Source organism: Engystomops pustulosus, chromosome 3 (assembly GCF_040894005.1).
Source record: "Engystomops pustulosus chromosome 3, aEngPut4.maternal, whole genome shotgun sequence".
Classification (NCBI taxonomy): domain Eukaryota; kingdom Metazoa; phylum Chordata; class Amphibia; order Anura; family Leptodactylidae; genus Engystomops; species Engystomops pustulosus.
The window spans coordinates 234,389,191-234,407,866 of record NC_092413.1 but is presented as its reverse complement, the minus strand read 5'-3'; the positions used below and the strand labels follow the sequence as shown (position 1 = coordinate 234,407,866).

General features: G+C 51.8%; 1 protein-coding gene across 1 annotated transcript in view; it reads right to left on the bottom strand.

Annotated features, from left to right (window-relative positions):
- Positions 1-13,348: 13,348 nt before the first annotated feature.
- The window catches only part of EMILIN1 (elastin microfibril interfacer 1), a 53,605-nt gene continuing 48,277 nt past the window's right edge, over positions 13,349-18,676 (bottom strand). The window contains exon 8 of the mRNA XM_072143998.1: positions 13,349-14,520. Within this exon, the coding sequence (XP_072000099.1) occupies positions 14,186-14,520 (335 nt within the window). The 3' untranslated portion in view covers positions 13,349-14,185. The remainder of the gene's footprint in view (positions 14,521-18,676) is intronic.

Sequence of the window (18,676 nt, the reverse complement as noted above, 5' to 3'; positions counted from 1 at the left end):
GCCGCCATCATCAGCCTCACCATCCCGCTGCTTGGCCTGTTGAAAAACTCTCTGGTCAGCATGAAGTCGGAAGCTTTGCGCTCGTCACAAGAGACGGGGGAAGAAGATTCCCTTGTTGATAGCCAAAGCACCCTTAGGTCTGTTTCTCAGCGCATATCGGAGGAGGTGGAGGAGGATGAGGAGGAAGAGGAGGAGAATGTTGGCGAGACACAAGAGGGGACCATTGTTCAGTCCTTCACTGTTCAGCGTGTATGGGCAGAAGAAGAGGAGTTGGAGGAGGAGGAAATGGACAGTCAGGCCAGTGAGGGGAGTGAATTCTTACGCGTTGGTACTCTGGCGCATATGGCAGATTTCATGCTAGGCTGCCTATCCCGTGACCCTCGCGTTCAAAGAATTTATTCCAGCACCGATTACTGGGTGTTCACTCTCCTGGACCCACGGTACAAGCAAAATCTTTCCACTCTCATCCCTGGAGAGGAAAGGAGTGTGAGAATGCATGAATACCAGCAGGCCCTGGTGCACAAGCTGAAACAGTATTTCCCTTCTGACAGCGCTAGCGGCAGAGGGCGTAGTTCTGCGGGACAAGTAGCGAGGGAGAGTAGGCGAGCAGGCAGCTTGTCCAGCACTGGCAAGGGTACGCTTTACAAGGCTTTTGCCAGCTTTATGTCACCCCAGCAAGACACTATCACCTGTCCCCAGTCTCGGCAGAGTAGGGCTGATCTTTACAGAAAGATGGTGAGGGAGTACGTAGCTGACCATACCATCGTCCTAAATGATCACACAGCTCCCTACAACTACTGGGTTTCAAAGCTGGACATGTGGCACGAACTGGCGCTGTACGCCTTGGAGGTTCTTGCCTGCCCTGCCGCTAGCGTCTTGTCCGAGCGGGTTTTCAGTGCAGCTGGTGGCATCATCACTGATAAGCGTACACGCCTGTCGACTGACAGCGCTGACAGGCTGACGCTTATCAAGATGAATAAAGCCTGGATTTCTCCTAATTTCCAATCTCCAGCAGGTGAAGGAAGCTCAACCTGAATAATTTATCCACTCCTCCTCCTCCTTATTTTCCTCCTTCTCCTCCTCTTTGTACAGTAAAGCAGAGGAAACTGGCTATTTTTTGACAGGGCCCACTGGCTCTAGCTATAGTACTTTATGCATTTAATTTTTCTGGAGGACCACCTACCCGGTCCTCTGTTTTAAACAATTTTTGGGAGTGCCACATACAGGCACTCAATCTATTCAATTTTTCTGGAGGGCCATCTACCTGCTCCTCTGGTTTGAAAACTTTTTTGGACTGCCACATACAGGCACTCAATCTATTCCATTTTTCTGGAGGGCCACCTACCTGCTCCTCTGGTTTGAAAACTTTTTTGGACTGCCACATACAGGCACTCAATCTATTCCATTTTTCTGGAGGGCCACCTACCTGCTCCTCTGGTTTGAAAACTTTTTTGGACTGCCACATACAGGCACTCAATCTATTCCATTTTTCTGGAGGGCCACCTACCTGCTCCTCTGGTTTGAAAACTTTTTTGGACTGCCACATACAGGCACTCAATCTATTCCATTTTTCTGGAGGGCCACCTACCTGCTCCTCTGGTTTGAAAACTTTTTTGGACTGCCACATACAGGCACTCAATCTATTCCATTTTTCTGGAGGGCCACCTACCTGCTCCTCTGGTTTGAAAACTTTTTTGGACTGCCACATACAGGCACTCAATCTATTCCATTTTTCTGGAGGGCCACCTACCTGCTCCTCTGGTTTGAAAACATTTTTGGACTGCCACATACAGGCACTCAATCTATTCCATTTTTCTGGAGGGCCACCTACCTGCTCCTCTGGTTTGAAAACTTTTTTGGACTGCCACATACAGGCACTATCCAAATTGAATTGTCTCCATAGCAGCCTCCACACGTTGTCTCCATTGCTACCTCCAAAAGTCGTCCATATAGCTGCCTCCATACATCGTCCCTTTATCAAACGAGGTGTGTCAGGCCGAAATTTGGGTTGTTTTCATGGATTCCACACCCTGCTGTGTTATCCACAAAATATACTGGCAAACTTTTACCATTTACGGATATTATTTCAGCGCTTCTTGCGCATCTGTTTACATTCCCCTCACCCGCCATATCCTAAACTTATAAGAACGCTACTACACTTGATCTTATACAAAAGGTTCTTAGAAGTGCTGTTTGGGGAGTAGCCTAGAGACAGGGGCTTGGATTGGCGAAAGCTCGCCTGGCAGCGGAGCGCCAGCTCCATGCCAAGAACCAACTAACATAGTTTTAACTGCAGCACCTTTAATCTACTACTAGTTCACTGCCTCCATACATGGCCGCCTTATCAAACGAGCTGTGTCAGGCAGAATTTTGGGTTGTTTTCATGGCTTCCACAACAAACTTGTTAACTTTGTCGCCACCCTGCTGTGTAATCCTCAAAATATACTGCCAAACTTTTACCATTTACGGATATTATTTCAGCGCTTCTTGCGCATCTGTTTACATTCCCCTCACCCGCCATATTCCAAACTTATAAGAACGCTACTACACTTAACTTGGTGCAGGCTGGGACCGAGTCTGACCCTGGGGCTGGTCATATACTGCCGACGCAGAGGATTGAGGGGCCTACCTCGGTCCAGGTGTTTCAGGCCTACTATGCCTCCTCCTCCTCCCACCCCTCCTCCACCTCCTCCTCCTCCGAATTACCATCCGTGGGCATGGCGCCATCAGTCGGTAGCTCTAGGCACAGCAGCAGTGCCATCGCTAAGCGACAGCAGGCGGTGCTCAAACTGCTGAGCCTAGGTGATAAAAGGCACACCGCCCAAGAGCTATTACAGGGCATTCCACATCAAACTTGTTAACTTTGTCGCCACCCTGCTGTGTAATCCACAAAATATACTGGAAAACTTTTTTCATTTACGGATATTATTTCAGCGCTTCTTGCGCAGATGTTTACATTCCCCTCACCCGCCATATCCCAAACTTATAAGAACGCTACTACACTTGATCTTATACAAAAGGTTCTTAGAAGTGCTGTTTGGGGAGTAGCCTAGAGACAGGGGCTTGGATTGGCGAAAGCTCGCCTGGCAGCGGAGCGCCAGCTCCATGCCAAGATCCAACTAACATAGTTTTAACTGCAGCACCTTTAATCTACTACTAGTTCACTGCCTCCATACATGGTCCCCTTATCAAACGAGCTGTGTCAGGCAGAATTTTGGGTTGTTTTCATGGCTTCCATGTTAACTTTGTCGCCACCCTGCTGTGTAATCCACAAAATATACTGGCAAACTTTTATCATGTACCGATATTATTTGAGCGCTTCTTGCTCACCTCCTTTGGTTCCTCTCTGCCACCCATTGGTTTGAAACCTGAGTCCATTTAGGGTATGTCGCCATGACACTCTCTAGCCTGCCGCTGCTGCCGCTGCCTCTGCATGCCGTCCCCTATAGTGTCAGGGTCAATTATTTGATGTTTTAGATGCTATCTAGCCTCATTCGGTCACTCTGTCATGGCCATGCTGTTGCCCATAATTTTGGCATAATGGTGCGATTAAGCAGCCTCAGAGGCATCCATGCATGCTGCCCCTGCTGTTTCCTGTCCATTTCCGTGGTGTTTCCATCCTTTTCTGAGGTTCCCAGGTGGCCAAGCTTGGCCAAGCTTCCCTGTGCAGAGCCTTGGTCCCCTTGAAAAATGCTCGAGTCTCCCATTGACTTCAATGGGGCTCGTTACTCGAAACGAGCACTCGAGCATCGGGAAAAGTTTGTCTCGAATAACGAGTACCCGAGCATTTTAGTGCTCGCTCATCTCTAGTCCTCAGTCTTCTCAACCGACAAGGGGACCCCGAATCGCTGCACCAGATATCGGAACAATGGACAGAATCACGTGGCCCGACAAAAAGAAAGTCATCCATATAATGGGTTACCAGAGAGGAAGACGTTTCATGCTTGAGGCCCACTCCAAAAAGGTGCTAAATACCTCGAAGTAATAACAGGAGATGCAGCAGCCCACCGGCTAGCACAATCAGAGTGTACGGGCAGGAGCCTGAAAGCTATCTGATTTGGCCATAAGGGCCCCTGGGCCAGCTGCGTGTCCAGCCCTGTCAAACGTAACATAGGACACAGACACCAGATCTTTATTAATACCATCGTTGACTGATGACCCCTGCTGGTGAGATAAATGGTGAATGAGCCTGATTTTCCTGGCTCCTTTTTGGGTACCACCTCGAGGGGAAAGACGCAAATTTAGGAAGAGGCAACGGCTGATAAGGACCAGACATTCTCCCCAGCTCGACTTCCTTTTTAACCTTGTTGAGGGCAACCTCAAACTCCAAGAAGGAGTTAAAATTTTTTGAAAAAACAGGAAAATCACTGGGGATGAATGGGATGAAGAAACCAAATGAAAAACCTGTCCTAAGTAGCGCAATCTCTGGCCACTTAGGGTACAGATCGAGCCATGGCAGCATCCTTTAGACGCAAACTGGCATCCTCTGGCCTACCACCACCTTGAGGGCGGGTGATGGCGATCGCTGGGCGGGAGGCATGTGCTTCCCCACAATTGAAGCATTCATGCCTGAATTTGCAAGTTCCGTAAAAATGACAACCTCCCACCGGCCTATAGGAACAGGCTGGGGATGACAAAGAGGAGGCGGAGGTTGGAAATGACTTCAGCTTCATCATGAGCCGCAGCCACACATCCGTGGCCTTGATATCCAACCCGACTTCCGGACTTTGCGCCAGGTGCCTCCTGAACTCCTTGTTGTACCTCCACCGTGCCGAACCCCCATGGGATCGAAAAGCAATAAAAATGGAATCTAGATAAACAGTTGTGGGGTCTTGTCAGGCGTCTTCTGAGTTAGGACGCAGGGAAACACAGAAAACGCCTGAATCCAGTTGTGAAAAGTTTTCGCCACCTTCAGCTTCCGTTCATCACCCCGTTCAAAACAGCGCTCCCTATCCACAGTCACCAAATCCACCGACACCAAGGACCAGATATGCACGTAATTGTTGCGGAAAATCTTGCCCTTTGTATCCTCAAAAAGATGAGAGTCAAGAGGGGAAACCCCGCAAAACTAGGTATCCCTCGAAAGCGGGAACCGAGGGGGGTAAACGTGGATGTGGAGGTTTCCGCTAATCTGGTTTCCAACTAAGTCGGGGGACGCCTCTCTCGCTACCGCAACCATCGGTCGCAGCAGCAGAGGTGCATTGTGCTTCCCGCCATCACAGGGAGCCCGGGGGCCATGAGGACAGGGAGTTGAGGAAATGGCAGAGGAAGCGGTGGATGAGGAGGTACGTGCGGCCTGCTGCAGGAAACAAGAGATGTGGCGGACGCGACTGCCTACCCAATCAGCGGACGATGTTGGGAGCAGCTGGGGTTGGATGGCTAACCGCCAGAGTCGATTCCCCAGCCTGTGCTTCTTCGGCACGGAGGTGCTGACGGACGGCGTCATCGAAAGCCATTTTTCTTGCTGAAGACAGAAATCCAGAAAGATTGTGAGTGACCTCACAGCCCCCTTTTAAGGCTGAGGATCTGCCCCCCAGGCGTGGATACCACTAGCCCGCTCCTAGTCACGTAGTCCATGACCACTAGCACCAGCCCACATTCTTAAAGGAAATGTACCAGGCTATCTCCAATTAACCCCTAATTGCCTGCAGTCCCTTGCTCAACAGCTATATGCTTACAGGCTGTCAGACCTGTGCGCCTGGTCAAGTTCCAATAGTGCATATGGGGGTTAGTAGAGTCCGGTTGCTGGGGCTAAACAGATTCAGACGGGACCTGCACACGGCTATTGTTCCTCCTCCCTCTGTTTTCAGCTAAGTTGCATTGAGTGTGTGGCCAGAATCTCGTTGTGGAATTTGTTCCTCCGTAGTTTGTACATCAGAACGCAGTGTAGCCAGTCCTGCGCTATAAGCCATCACCAGCCTGGACATATAAGATTCCATGTCTTCCCGGGTTGGAATGGCGGCAATGGGCATGTGTATGGCACTGTCGACCATGGCTCTGGTCATATGAAGACTGTGGAGGGGAGAGCTCTACCTAGAGGGATGCAATGTGTCCCACATGGTAGGCACCAGGGAAGTCCTGCATGGGAGACGGGGACTGCGGGTGACACGTGGCAATTTGGTGAGTCCTGGATTCCCCTTGGTACCTGAGTGGCTGGCTTTGGTGTGGCCTAGCGCTAGAATTGTCACTGTTGCTTGGTCCAGATGAAAATGACCTCGCCCATGCCGGGCAGGGACAGCAAATGATTGCAAGAAGAGGGGTGCTCAATAAGATGGAAGGTACTCCCATGGGGCACTCCCTGTGTATGTGTCCCCAGGTAGAGGGGAGTCCCCTGATGTTAGTGACAGCAAGGGATCACATGTGGAGGCAAGATGTAAAGTTAACAGTCTCTTTATTCCATGACTTCAATGCAGCAAACTTAACAGGCTGAGGTAGTGTCCTATCTGCCAATGACTGAAGTAGATGGTTGGATGCAGTCCGGTAAAGGATAGCCTCTGTAAGTAGTCAGAACTGTAAGGCCCGAAGGAGTGAGATGCCCTCGGATCAGATGGGATGAGATAGAAGCAGGCTGCCAGTCTTCAGGCATGTGTCCTCTCACATGGAAGTCTCAGATCCTTCTCTTTGGAGTCTCGCACTGTTCTAAGATTGTTCTGGAACTTCCAGCCAGAGGGAGTGTAAAGCTTTCATTCCGGGCAGAGTTCAAAGCATCGAACAAATAGGGAACCTCAAGGCAGAACAGGTTGTAATAGGTTAACAATTAAAGCCTCCCTTACCAGGTACATGCTGGTAGGTGGCCTGACATGGGAGCCTCAAGGCATTTTATGCAGCTGGGCAGCCTGGGAGAATGAGCAGGTGGTCAAGATGAGGAAGGACTCACCTCCAAAGGTAGAGGCGGTCGGCAGGGAACTCCACCGAGAGGTGATACCTTAGTATCCTCAGCGGAAAGTGGCGGCTGAACTGGTAAAGAAGGTGCAGGGTGGAAAGCAGGAAGCCAGAGCAGAGGCGACAGCCATCTTGGAATCGACTATGGGAAGAACTTCTCACAGAGGTGCAACACCCTCGCCGATGCAAGGCAGAGGAGTGGTTGCGAATACGTCCCACCATGTAGCTTGCAGCCTGTGTAGGGTCTAGTCAGCCCCACAGCATGTCACTATATCACACTACATAGTCCTTATAGGACACAGGGGAACATTGCAGTGGTAGATTCTGCCTGGCAAGGCAGGAGTTAATTGTTTTGTGTGATGTCATATGTGTCAGCCAATCACATGTGTTATACTTTGTCTCTGTAAGCTGAGATGTAATTGGAGGAGCAGCCACCACCTGACCAGGGGGAGTAACAAGACCCTGTCAGGAAACTTCCAGAAGAAGGTGAGTTCTCTCAGGAGAGAGTAGAGAGCAGTCAGACCCAGGAGTCTGCAGAAGTAGACTGGAGTTACTCCAGTACAGACTCTGTACAGCTAGCATACCAGACCAGAGCAGGAAGAGCCTAGCCCCTGCCTGAAGAGTGGAACTAATAGCTAGTATAGTGAGGAAAGGGGTTTCATCCTACCTTTAAGGGTGATACCTGAAGCACTCCAGGACAAGCTAAAGCTTCCTACTAGGACACAGCTACCTCCCAGCCTGCCCTCTGCATCCAGGCTGGCGCTCTATATCCTGTGGCTCCCTCCAACTGCATCTCAGCACTCCACTACTCTGTTAAAGGCGCGTTGCTGCAGTTCCAATAAAGAACTGTAAGTTGTTTTTGTTCAACCTCTGCCTCCGTCTGGTCCCTGCTACTACGGCTGCCATCATCACAGGCACCCTGTCCACCACACAGAGACTCATACTCTAGACACCAAAGGGTTGCCCCAGGGAGATCCGCTATAGCAGCCTCTCCCTCATCATTTCTTGCCAACACCACCCTGCTGGAGACCTGCCAGGCTGTAGGACAGCCCTCCGGTTCCCCATACCAAGCACCGTGACACTAGCGTGCCTAGGCCGCAACCGCCAGCCACTCAGGTACTGCGGACCCCGGCTGACTCCAGGCCCCGAGAAAAGGCTAGGCCCTGGTGGGGGATGTTGCAAGTGGCGTCACGAACAGGATTTATACTTCTGTGCCTTATTCTGGCACTATAGACTGTACTGGCGCGACACTCTCCCATGCTGCAACGCCAGTGAGAGCCCACGAGGTACCTCAGAGTCAGCGCAGCCGCCATCCAGCATCAAAGAGGTTAATCGGCCATCTTGGATTTCTCCACGTGCTGTCTCCTGTCCTGCCGACATACCGCACAGCCTCCGAGATGAAGAACCAAGTGTCGCATGGCTTGCCCACGAGCCTCGGGCCCCTTCCTCTGCTGCACCGCTTACTGCTGTCTCCCGTACGCAGTCTCCAATGGCGGATTCTCCACAGCGGCTGCCTCCTCCGATTCTGGACCTCCTGAGGACCACCGCGGATGTGAGTACCATGGCCCCCAGGGCCTATATCACAGTGACTGTTACTATATCTCCCTTAGCCCCGGCTGGGGTACAGGCCAGCTGCCCTGCAGAGGGCCAACATCTCCCCATAGGAGGCCCGGCTGCAAAAGGGACTCTCTTAAAGGGGCCTGACCCCTTATCTAATGCTGCTGACCATCCTGCGGAGTATCCAGGACCACCTGCTAGGAGGCCCAGGCTGTCCGGTGAGAACGCCCTGCCAGCTACAGAGGTTACCACCGCCAGCGTACCAGCGCCCCCAAGAACTACAGGTCAGTCCAGGAACAACAATCTTTCAGCTGTCATCAATGAAGAAGTTAAAGTTCCTGCGGTCATCATCATGCGCTCCACAGCGCCCCCAGCTACAGAAGGTCAGTCAGAGAAGTGTCTGCCTCCTTCCTTTGCTGAGATGCCTGCCGCCGCAGATGACCTCCCTGCTGTTCCAGCTCCAACTTCTCGGTGTCCCATGCCAGCAGTTCCAGTTTTTACCACCAGATGTCTTCAGGTGACAGATCTCAACACTGCTTTCTTCACCCAGGCTGATGATGAACCTGCTGCAGTTCCTGCTCCCATGCCTGCAGCCATTGCTCTTGAGCAGCAAGATTAACCCCTGATGGGCTGTAGCCCTCTTCAGGTACTGTGCTTATTGTACATATGTAATATTATTACTGATATCCCTTTTGGGCTGAGCGCCCGCTATCCCTAAAGAGCCAGAAACTACACAAAGAGGAGACCCTTTGCATATTTTATGGCACTTTTCCCCACATCAAGGGCTGTACCCAGAAGATGGACTTTGTCATTAGAGACCTTCTGTGAGACTTTTGCCAGATACTACCAGGGAAAAGTTGCTATTTCATTGCTATTGTCTTGCACTTAATGCCTTCCTTTTAGGTATGGACATTATGCCTGCACTTTTATGCCTTTTCCTTTCCAGGTAAAGAGACATTTTATCCTGCTACCCTGAGTAGCCTACCTCCTGTAATGTTTGTAACGTTTAAGATGTGTACCCATTGGGCTCCTAAGCCAATGTGAGTTTACAAAATGTTTGCACACTGTCAGTTTATGTCAGTAGTTTGCACTAACCTTTTATAGGCTTTTGCAGATTGTAGTGTGACTGTGTCGGACCATCTAATATGTAAACCCTGACCGCTATCTTATGCCTCAAACCGAGGTTTGCACGTGGGGGTAGTCCGTAAACTGCGGGTCCTTAGGGTACCGGGGGTGTTACAGAGATAGCACCTGAATGCCACTCATACAAGGGTAAGAATGTCAGTCGGCAGGTACTTATACATTTGTATAATGTCTCATTGTGTCACATATGCCAATGTAATGCATATACACACACTATATATTTGTCGCCAGGGAAGAAGTGTTTATATAACAAATATACAGGCCTGGTGCAAGGAGTGGATTACAGTATATGACACCACACCTTTCCTACTGTACAGTTTGGTTTAATGGCGTTAGCGACCAATTGTCACACATGTCCTTGTCTTAGTCCGACACAAACCCAGGTGCATGTCTCCAGGACCATGGGCGGTTTGTCCCTACAGATCATGTAGCCTGCACTTCCCAGAAGTGCCCCTATCTACCTCTGCGCCCCAATCAGCCTGTAGTCGAGCCGAGGGCGGCTCTTTCAATTGCCCCGGGGGTATTCAACACCCTCGCCGATGCAAGGCAGAGGAGTGGTTGCGAATACGTCCCACCATGTAGCTTGCAGCCTGTGTAGGGTCTAGTCAGCCCCACAGCATGTCACTACATCATACTACATAGTCCTTATAGGACACAGGGGAACATTGCAGTGGTAGATCCTGCCTGGTAAGGCAGGAGTTAATTGTTTTGTGTGATGTCATATGTGTCAGCCAATCACATGTGTTATACTTTGTCTCAGTGAGCTGAGATGTAATTGGAGGAGCAGCCACCACCTGACCAGGGGGAGTAACAAGACCCTGTCAGGAAACTTCCAGAAGAAGGTGAGTTCTCTCAGGAGAGAGTAGAGAGCAGTCAGACCCAGGAGTCTGCAGAAGCAGACTGGAGTTACTCCAGTACAGACTCTGTACAGCTAGCATACCAGACCAGAGCAGGAAGAGCCTAGCCCCTGCCTGAAGAGTGGAACTAATAGCTAGTATAGTGAGGAAAGGGGTTTCATCCTACCTTTAAGGGTGATACCTGAAGCACTCCAGGACAAGCTGAAGCATCCTATTAGGACACAGCTACCTCCCAGCCTGCCCTCTGCATCCAGGCTGGCGCTCTACATCCTGTGGCTCCCTCCAACTTCATCTCAGCACTCCACTACTCTGTTAAAGGCACGTTGCTGCGGTTCCTGTTGGTTCCAATAAAGAACTGTAAGTTGTTTTTGTTCAACCTCTGCCTCCGTCTGGTCCCTGCTACTACGACTGTCCCCATCGCAGGCACCCTGTCCACCACACAGAGACTCATACTCCAGAAACCAAAGGGTTGCCCCAGGGAGATCCGCTATAGCAGCCTCTCCCTCATCATTTCTTGTCAACACCACCCTGCTGGAGACCTGCCAGGCTGTAGGACAGCCCTCCGGTTCCCCATACCAAGCACCGTGACACTAGCGCGCCTAGGCCGCAACCGCCAGCCACTCAGGTACTGCGGGCCCCAGCTGACTCCAGGCCCCAAGAAAAGGCTAGGCCCCGGTGGGGGATGTTGCAGAGGGAACCGGTGTCAGGGTTGCAGCTGGGGTCTCAGTCCCCTTCTTCTCTTTTTCATCCCCATCAAAGATGGTTCCGATGCCTGGGAGAAGCTGTGGGCAGGTGAGTCGGTTATGGAGTAGGAGGAAGACACATCCTCACTCTCTCATATCCACTCTATGTCCCTCGGCCAATCAGAGCGTATCTTATAAACTTGCTAGGTCCAGACACTCTGGGCTTCCAGCCAATGATCCACCTGCTTAGCCTCAGGAAAGATACAATCTTTGCATAATTAAGGTAAAGAAAACCATTAACCCTTTAGCTAAAAACTATAATGCACAAGTTGATGCCTTTTCTCACCACTTGGTGGTGATGTTGTACCATGCAGCCTAACCTGGGGGTAAAATATGCTGTAATATTGATCCTCAGAAAAAAGAAATTGCTCTGTCACCTGGATATCCGAGTTGAGGAAGCCCAGGGGCTGATCCTTCCTACCAGGGCCCTTGGACAACAACTGCAGGAAGCCAATTTCATGATGGCTCATGCTCCTCTCCTGCCCACGGTACATAACAGGCCTAACAATTAGTGTACCAGACCTGGCAGTAGTTCTAGCTCAGGAGGCAGCGAGCCTCACCACAGGACCAAGGCGCCTCCAAATGTGGTGAGAGGAACATGTGGAGATGGTTGAGCAGATGATGTTTCATGTGATGGAGAACCTGTGTTATAGACATTACACATCAGATGACAAGCAGTTACCAGAATTTTTCACACATTCTCAATTTTGTTTTTTTAGGTTTTTTTTATAAACTTTATTGCAATTTTAAAACTTTACAGTAAAAGATACACATAATAAGAGTGCGGCTCAACACGACAAAATCCGGATTATAGGAAAGTTCTGCTTAGGTCCCAGCAGAACCCGTCTCAGAAGCCTCGTGGTACCAGATTCTGGGCGAGGTGATGCTGTGGACGCTCTGACCAGTGATTATGAGGAGTGACCAGAGAAATATTAGTGTTAGCAAAACGTCAGGGACATTGTTGATGTCATCATGAGATTTAGAGACAAGAAACCTGGGAAAAGTCTATAAATTGTTGCAGAGCCTCCCCCTTGTGTTGCAGAGCATGCCCCTCTGCGTTGTAGAGTCTCCCCCTTGTGTTGCAGAGCCTTCCCCTTGTGTTGCAGAGCATGCCCCTCTGCGTTGTAGAGTCTCCCCCTTGTGTTGCAGAGCCTCCCCCTTGTGTTGCAGAGCATGCCCCTCTGTGTTGTAGAGCCTTCCCCTTCTATGGCAGAGCATACCCCTCTGTGTTGCAGTGCATGCCCCTCTGTGTTGTAGAGCATGCCCCTCTGTGTTGCAGAGCCTTCCCCTTGTGTTGCAGAGCCTCCCCCTTGTGTTGCAGAGCCTCCCCCTTGTGTTGCAGAGCCTCCCCCTTGTGTTGCAGAGCCTCCCCCATGTGTTGCAGAGCCTCCCCCTTGTGTTGCAGAGCATGCCCCTTGTGTTGCAGAGCCTCCCCCATGTGTTGCAGAGCCTCCCCCTTGTGTTGCAGAGCCTTCCCCTTGTGTTGCAGAGCCTTCCCCTTGTGTTGCAGAGCCTCCCCCTTGTGTTGCAGAGCCTCCCCCTTGTGTTGCAGAGCCTCCCCCTTGTGTTGCAGAGCCTTCACCTTGTGTTGCAGAGCCTCCCCCTTGTGTTGCAGAGCCTTCCCCTTGTGTTGCAGAGCCTCCCCCTTGTGTTGCAGAGCCTTCCCCTTGTGTTGCAGAGCCTTCCCCTTGTGTTGCAGAGCATGCCCCTCTGTGTTGTAGAGCCTTCCCCTTCTATGGCAGAGCATGCCCCTCTGTGTTGCAGAGCATGCCCCTCTGTGTTGCAGAGCCTTCCCCTTGTGTTGCACAGCCTCCCCCTTGTGTTGCAGAGCCTCCCCCTTGTGTTGCAGAGCCTCCCCCTTGTGTTGCAGAGCCTCCCCCTTGTGTTGCAGAGCATGCCCCTTGTGTTGCAGAGCCTCCCCCATGTGTTGCAGAGCCTCCCCCTTGTGTTGCAGAGCCTTCCCCTTGTGTTGCAGAGCCTCCCCCTTGTGTTGCAGAGCCTCCCCCTTGTGTTGCAGAGCCTCCCCCTTGTGTTGCAGAGCCTCCCCCTTGTGTTGCAGAGCCTTCCCCTTGTGTTGCAGAGCCTCCCCCTTGTGTTGCAGAGCCTCCCCCTTGTGTTGCAGAGCCTCCCCCTTGTGTTGCAGAGCCTTCCCCTTGTGTTGCAGAGCCTCCCCCTTGTGTTGCAGAGCCTTCCCCTTGTGTTGCAGAGCCTTCCCCTTGTGTTGCAGAGCCTTCCCCTTGTGTTGCAGAGCCTCCCCCTTGTGTTGCAGAGCCTTCCCCTTGTGTTGCAGAGCCTTCCCCATGTTCGTTCCATTAGAAGACATAAGGGGCAGGAGACTTCATGTAACTTGAGCTTCTATATAAATATATAAATAGGGAGAAGTATTATGTGAGGGGCGGGGGGTGCGGGTTGGGTATATGCTGCCTCCAGGATACTCAAGTCTTTCACATGTGTCCCTGTCCTACAGAATATCTTCTGCTCTTCCCCATTGTATATTTTATGTACAATAAGTTTCCTAGAGGTGAAGAGCCCAAGTGGTGTCAGGATTCTCACCATGGCGGTCACTTCATTGACCTGTTGTTGGAGGGTTTCCAGCCCTTGGTGATGACCTCAGGAGCCACTACATAAAGGCGGAGGTAGGTCTTCACTTCCTCCCCAGGTGTCACCATGGCAGGAAGCCAATGGGGACGATGGCTCCACGGAATCAACGCAACAAGACATCGAGGGTCACACATGTATATATGGACGGACAGTCACAGCTTCTCGTGGTGATAACACTAAGTGGTTTTATCATGGCGGATACTTTACGAGTGAGGTACATGGTGGTGTTAATACTGATAACAGGCTCGGTGCAGCTGATCTTCAGGGCTCATATCTGAGGGGACGACATACCCCAATATTCTTCCCGAGCCCCTACACTTGTCACAGCTGAAAGTTATGGATGATGAAAACACATTGTCCATCATGAGAGTGAGCTCCTCAGAAGGACAGAACCAATGTGGTCTACTCCAGATCTGCTTCCCCCTCGTACAGGAGAATGCCATTAAAGATTGTCAGCGGCTCGTCAGAATAGGCCAGACGGCCGGTCACCAGGTCAATGCAGATGGTGTCTCCAGCATTCAGTTGCAGGATAATGTTGAACACAGCCAGGGCACCAGGAGGGGTCTTGTTCTCCACCAGGGGCTTCTTCTCGAGGCCTTCAGGCTGGTATCCTGCAGAGTCTACACGCGCAATGCCTGTGTTTGATTTGGAGAGGACAGCTTCAATCTTCTCATCTTGGTAGCCAGTTAAAATGGCGCTGAAGTAATAGCGACCTGCCACCGGGGCCGTGAATATACCTGCAGGGATAAATAAGGGGGGGTTAAGATAAGATAATCCTTTATGAGTCCCACAGCGGGAAATTCACAGCGTTACATCAGCAGAGAGAGGACGGAGAGCGCAGGACAAACCATGACCGAACAATAGTATTAGGGATAAAGAACATAGAGAAAAAAGGGATAAAAAAGCAGACAAGTAATGATGGGCAGTGTGATCTTCTGTCTGTGGATGGGACCTGCAGGGACTGGTTGGGGGGGGGGGCGCAGGTTACTTCTGTTTGTTGAGCAGCCTGATGGCAGCAGGAGGAATGACTTACGATAACACTCCCCAAGGTGCTCCCCAATGCCACCACATTCCCCTGCATGGGATGGGACCTCTTCTCCAGAATAGATGTCACCTTACACAGTGTCCTCCTCTCAGATACCACCCGCACAGTGCCAGGAGGACCCCCCAGGACAGAGCCGGCTTTCCTCATCAGTCTGCTCCTCTCCCTCGCTGAGATGCTGCTTCCCCAACATACTGCACCAGAGAAGATGCTGGTGCCACTACAGAGCTGAGGAAGGTCTGAAGAAGAGCCCCCCGCACTCCGAATGCCCTCCGCCTCCTCAGCAGGTGTAGCCGGCTCTGACCCCTCCTGTGATGTGCATTTATGTTCTCTGCCCACTCCAGTTTATTGTTGAGGACACCCAAGTACTTATAGGACCTCACTGCCTCAGTGTTCGTCCCCTGGTTACCGGGCGGATCCTACATATGATTCATATTACATAGTGGTCCCTGGGTCAGGAACCCCACTGGATATGTAATTAAATGGGTGAGAGTGAATGCTACATATGGATCACATCCCTCATCCAAAGGACCCAGTCTCCACCAGTATGAGGATTACAAGACACATTGGGGCACATTTACTTCACCGTCCCGTTGACGCCGCCGATCCGGAGCTGCCGCAATTCACTAAGATTGTGCGTCCAATTTCCTGCATGTGTCGCTTCCCCGCTCAGGTCCCCGGAGTTCACCTTCTTCTTCCTGGTGCATGAGAGTTTTGATCTTGCTACACAATTTTGAAAGTTAAATTCCACGGTTTGTCCGAATCAGTCGGGTTGTCCAATAAATCTCTGCGGGATTTATTAAGGCAGTTCCTCCGCCCTCCACCAGGTGGTGCTGCTGCGCTGAAAAGGATCTGAACGCACCGGAGTTCACAGAGCCGGGCTAAGCGAAGGTAAGTGCAAGCTCCGCGACAGGTTTTTTGCTTTAAATGCGGCGGTTTTTTGTTCGGCCACGCCCCCCCCCCCCCTCCGATTTCCGTCGCGTGCAAGCCAGCGCCGATGCGCCAAAATCCGATCGCGTGCACGAAAATCCCGGGGCAATTTAGGGGAAATCGGCACAAATCGGAAATATTCGGGTAACACGTCGGGAAAACGCGAATCGGGCCCTTATTAAATGACCCCCATTGTGTCTATAACAATATAGGAGTGCTGCTGCAGCCTCTCGATTCTCTGTGTCTATTATGCTACATATACACGACCATTGGGCAACATATATATGGTCACAATCATATATACTTTCTCCATAGGACGGCAATGGGCGTATGGAGAGGCACCTTACCGCTCCGTATACTGGGGAAATGGTGGGACATACGGCTGAGATGACCAGTCCCCACACGCATGACTTCTATTGTAATGACCAGTCCCCTCACACATGGCTCCTGCTGTTATGACCTGTCCCCTCACACACTCAGTCCCCTCACACATGGCTCCTGCGGTGATAACCAGCCACCTCACACACGGCTCCTGCTGTGATAACCAGCCACCTCACACACGGCTCCTGCTGTGATGACCAGTCCTCTCACACATGGCTCCTGCTGTGATGACCAGTCCCCTCACACATGGCTCCTGCTGTGATGACCAGTCCCCTTACACATACGTCTCCTGCTGTAATGACCAGTCCCTTCACACATGGCTTCTGCTGTCATGACCAGTCCCTTCACACATGGCTCCTGCTGTCATGACCAGTTCCCTCACACATGGCTCCTGCTGTGATAACTAGTCCCCTCAAACACGGCTCCTGCTGTAATGACCAGTCCCCTTACACATATGTCTCCTTCTGTAATGACCAGTCCCTTCACACATGGCTCCTGCTGTGATGACCAGTTCCCTCACACATGGCTTCTGCTGTGATCACCAGTCCCCTCACACATGGCTCCCATTGTGATGACCAGCCCCTTACATATGGCTCCTGCTGTGATGACCAGTCCCCTCACACGGCTCCTGCTGTGATGACCAGTCCCCTCACACACGGCTCCTGCTGTAATGACCAGTCCTCTCAAACATGGCTCCTGCTGTGATGACCTGTCCCCTCAAACACACAGTTCCTGCTGTGATGACCAGTCCCCTCAAACACACGGTTCCTGCTGTGATCCCCAGATCCCTCACACATAGTTCATGCTGTGATTATTAGTCCCCACACACATGAATTCTGCTATGATGACCAGTCCTCTCACACATGGCTCCTGCTGTGATGACCAGTCCTCTCACACATGGCTCCTGCTGTGATGACCAGTCCCCTCACACATGGCTCCTGCTGTGATGACCAGTCCCCTCACACATGGCTCCTGCTGTCATGACTAGTCCCCTCACACATAGCTCCTGCTGTGATGACCAGTCCCCTCACACATAGCTCCTGCTGTGATGACCAGTCCCCTCACACATGACTCCTGCTGTGATGACCAGTCCCCTCACACATGGCTCCTGCTGTGATGACCGGTCCGCTCACACATAACTTCTGCTGTGATGACCAGTCCCCTCACACATGGCTTCTGCTGTGATGACCAGTCCCCTCACACATGGCTCCTGCTGTCATGACTAGTCCCCTCACACATGGCTCCTGCTGTCATGACTAGTCCCCTCACACATAGCTCCTGCTGTGATGACCAGTCCCCTCACACATGACTCCTGCTGTGACATCACCAGTCACCTCACACATGGCTCAAGCTGTGACATCACCAGTCACCTCACACATGGCTCAAGCTGTGACATCACCAGTCACCTCACACATGGCTCCTGCTGTGACATCACCAGTCCCCTCACACATGGCTCCTGCTGTGATGACCAGTCCCCTCACACATGGCTCCTGCTGTGATCATCAGTCCCCTCACAGATGGCTCCTGCTGTGATCACGAGTCCCCTCACACATGGCTCCTGCTGTGATGACCAGTCCCCTCACACATGGCTCCTGCTGTGATCAACAGTCCCCTCACACATGGCTCCTGCTGTGATGACCAGTCCCCTCACACATGGCTCCTGCTGTGATGACCAGTCCCCTCACACATGGCTCCTGCTGTGATGACCAGTCCCCTCACACATGACTTCTGCTGTGATGACCAGTCCCCTCACACATGGCTCCTGCTGTGATGACCAGTCCCCTCACACATGGCTCCTGCTGTGATGACCAGTCCCCTCACACATGGTTCCTGCTGTGATGACCAGTCCCCTCACACAGCTCCTGCTGTAATGATCAGTCCCTTCATACATGGCTCCTGCTGTGATGACCAGTCCCCTCACACGGCTCCTGCTGTAATGATCAGTCCCTTCATACATGGCTCCTGCTGTGATGACCAGTCACCTCACACACACGGCTCCTGCTGTGATGACCAGTCCCCTCACACATGGCTCCTGCTGTGATGACCAGTCCCCTCACACATGGCTCCCGCTGTGATGACCAATCCCCTCACACATGTATCCTTCTGTGATGACCAGTCCCCTCACACATGGCTCCTGCTGTGATGACCAGTTCCCTCACACATGGCTCCCGCTGTGATGACCAGTCCCCTCACATATGGCTCCTGCTGTAATGACCAGTTCCCTCACACATGGCTCCCGCTGTGATGACCAGTCCTCTCACACATGGCTCCTGCTGTAATGACCAGTCCTCTCACACATGGCTCCTGCTGTGACATCACCAGTCCTCTCACACATGGCTCCTGCTGTGATGACCAGTCCCCTCACACATGGCTCCTGCTGTGATGACCAGGCCCCTCACACATGGCTCCTGCTGTGATGACCAGTCCCCTCACACATGGCTCCTGCTGTGATAACCAGTCCCCTCACACATGGCTCCTGCTGTCATGACCAGTCCCCTCACACATGGCTTCTGCTGTGATGACCAGTCCCCTCAAACACA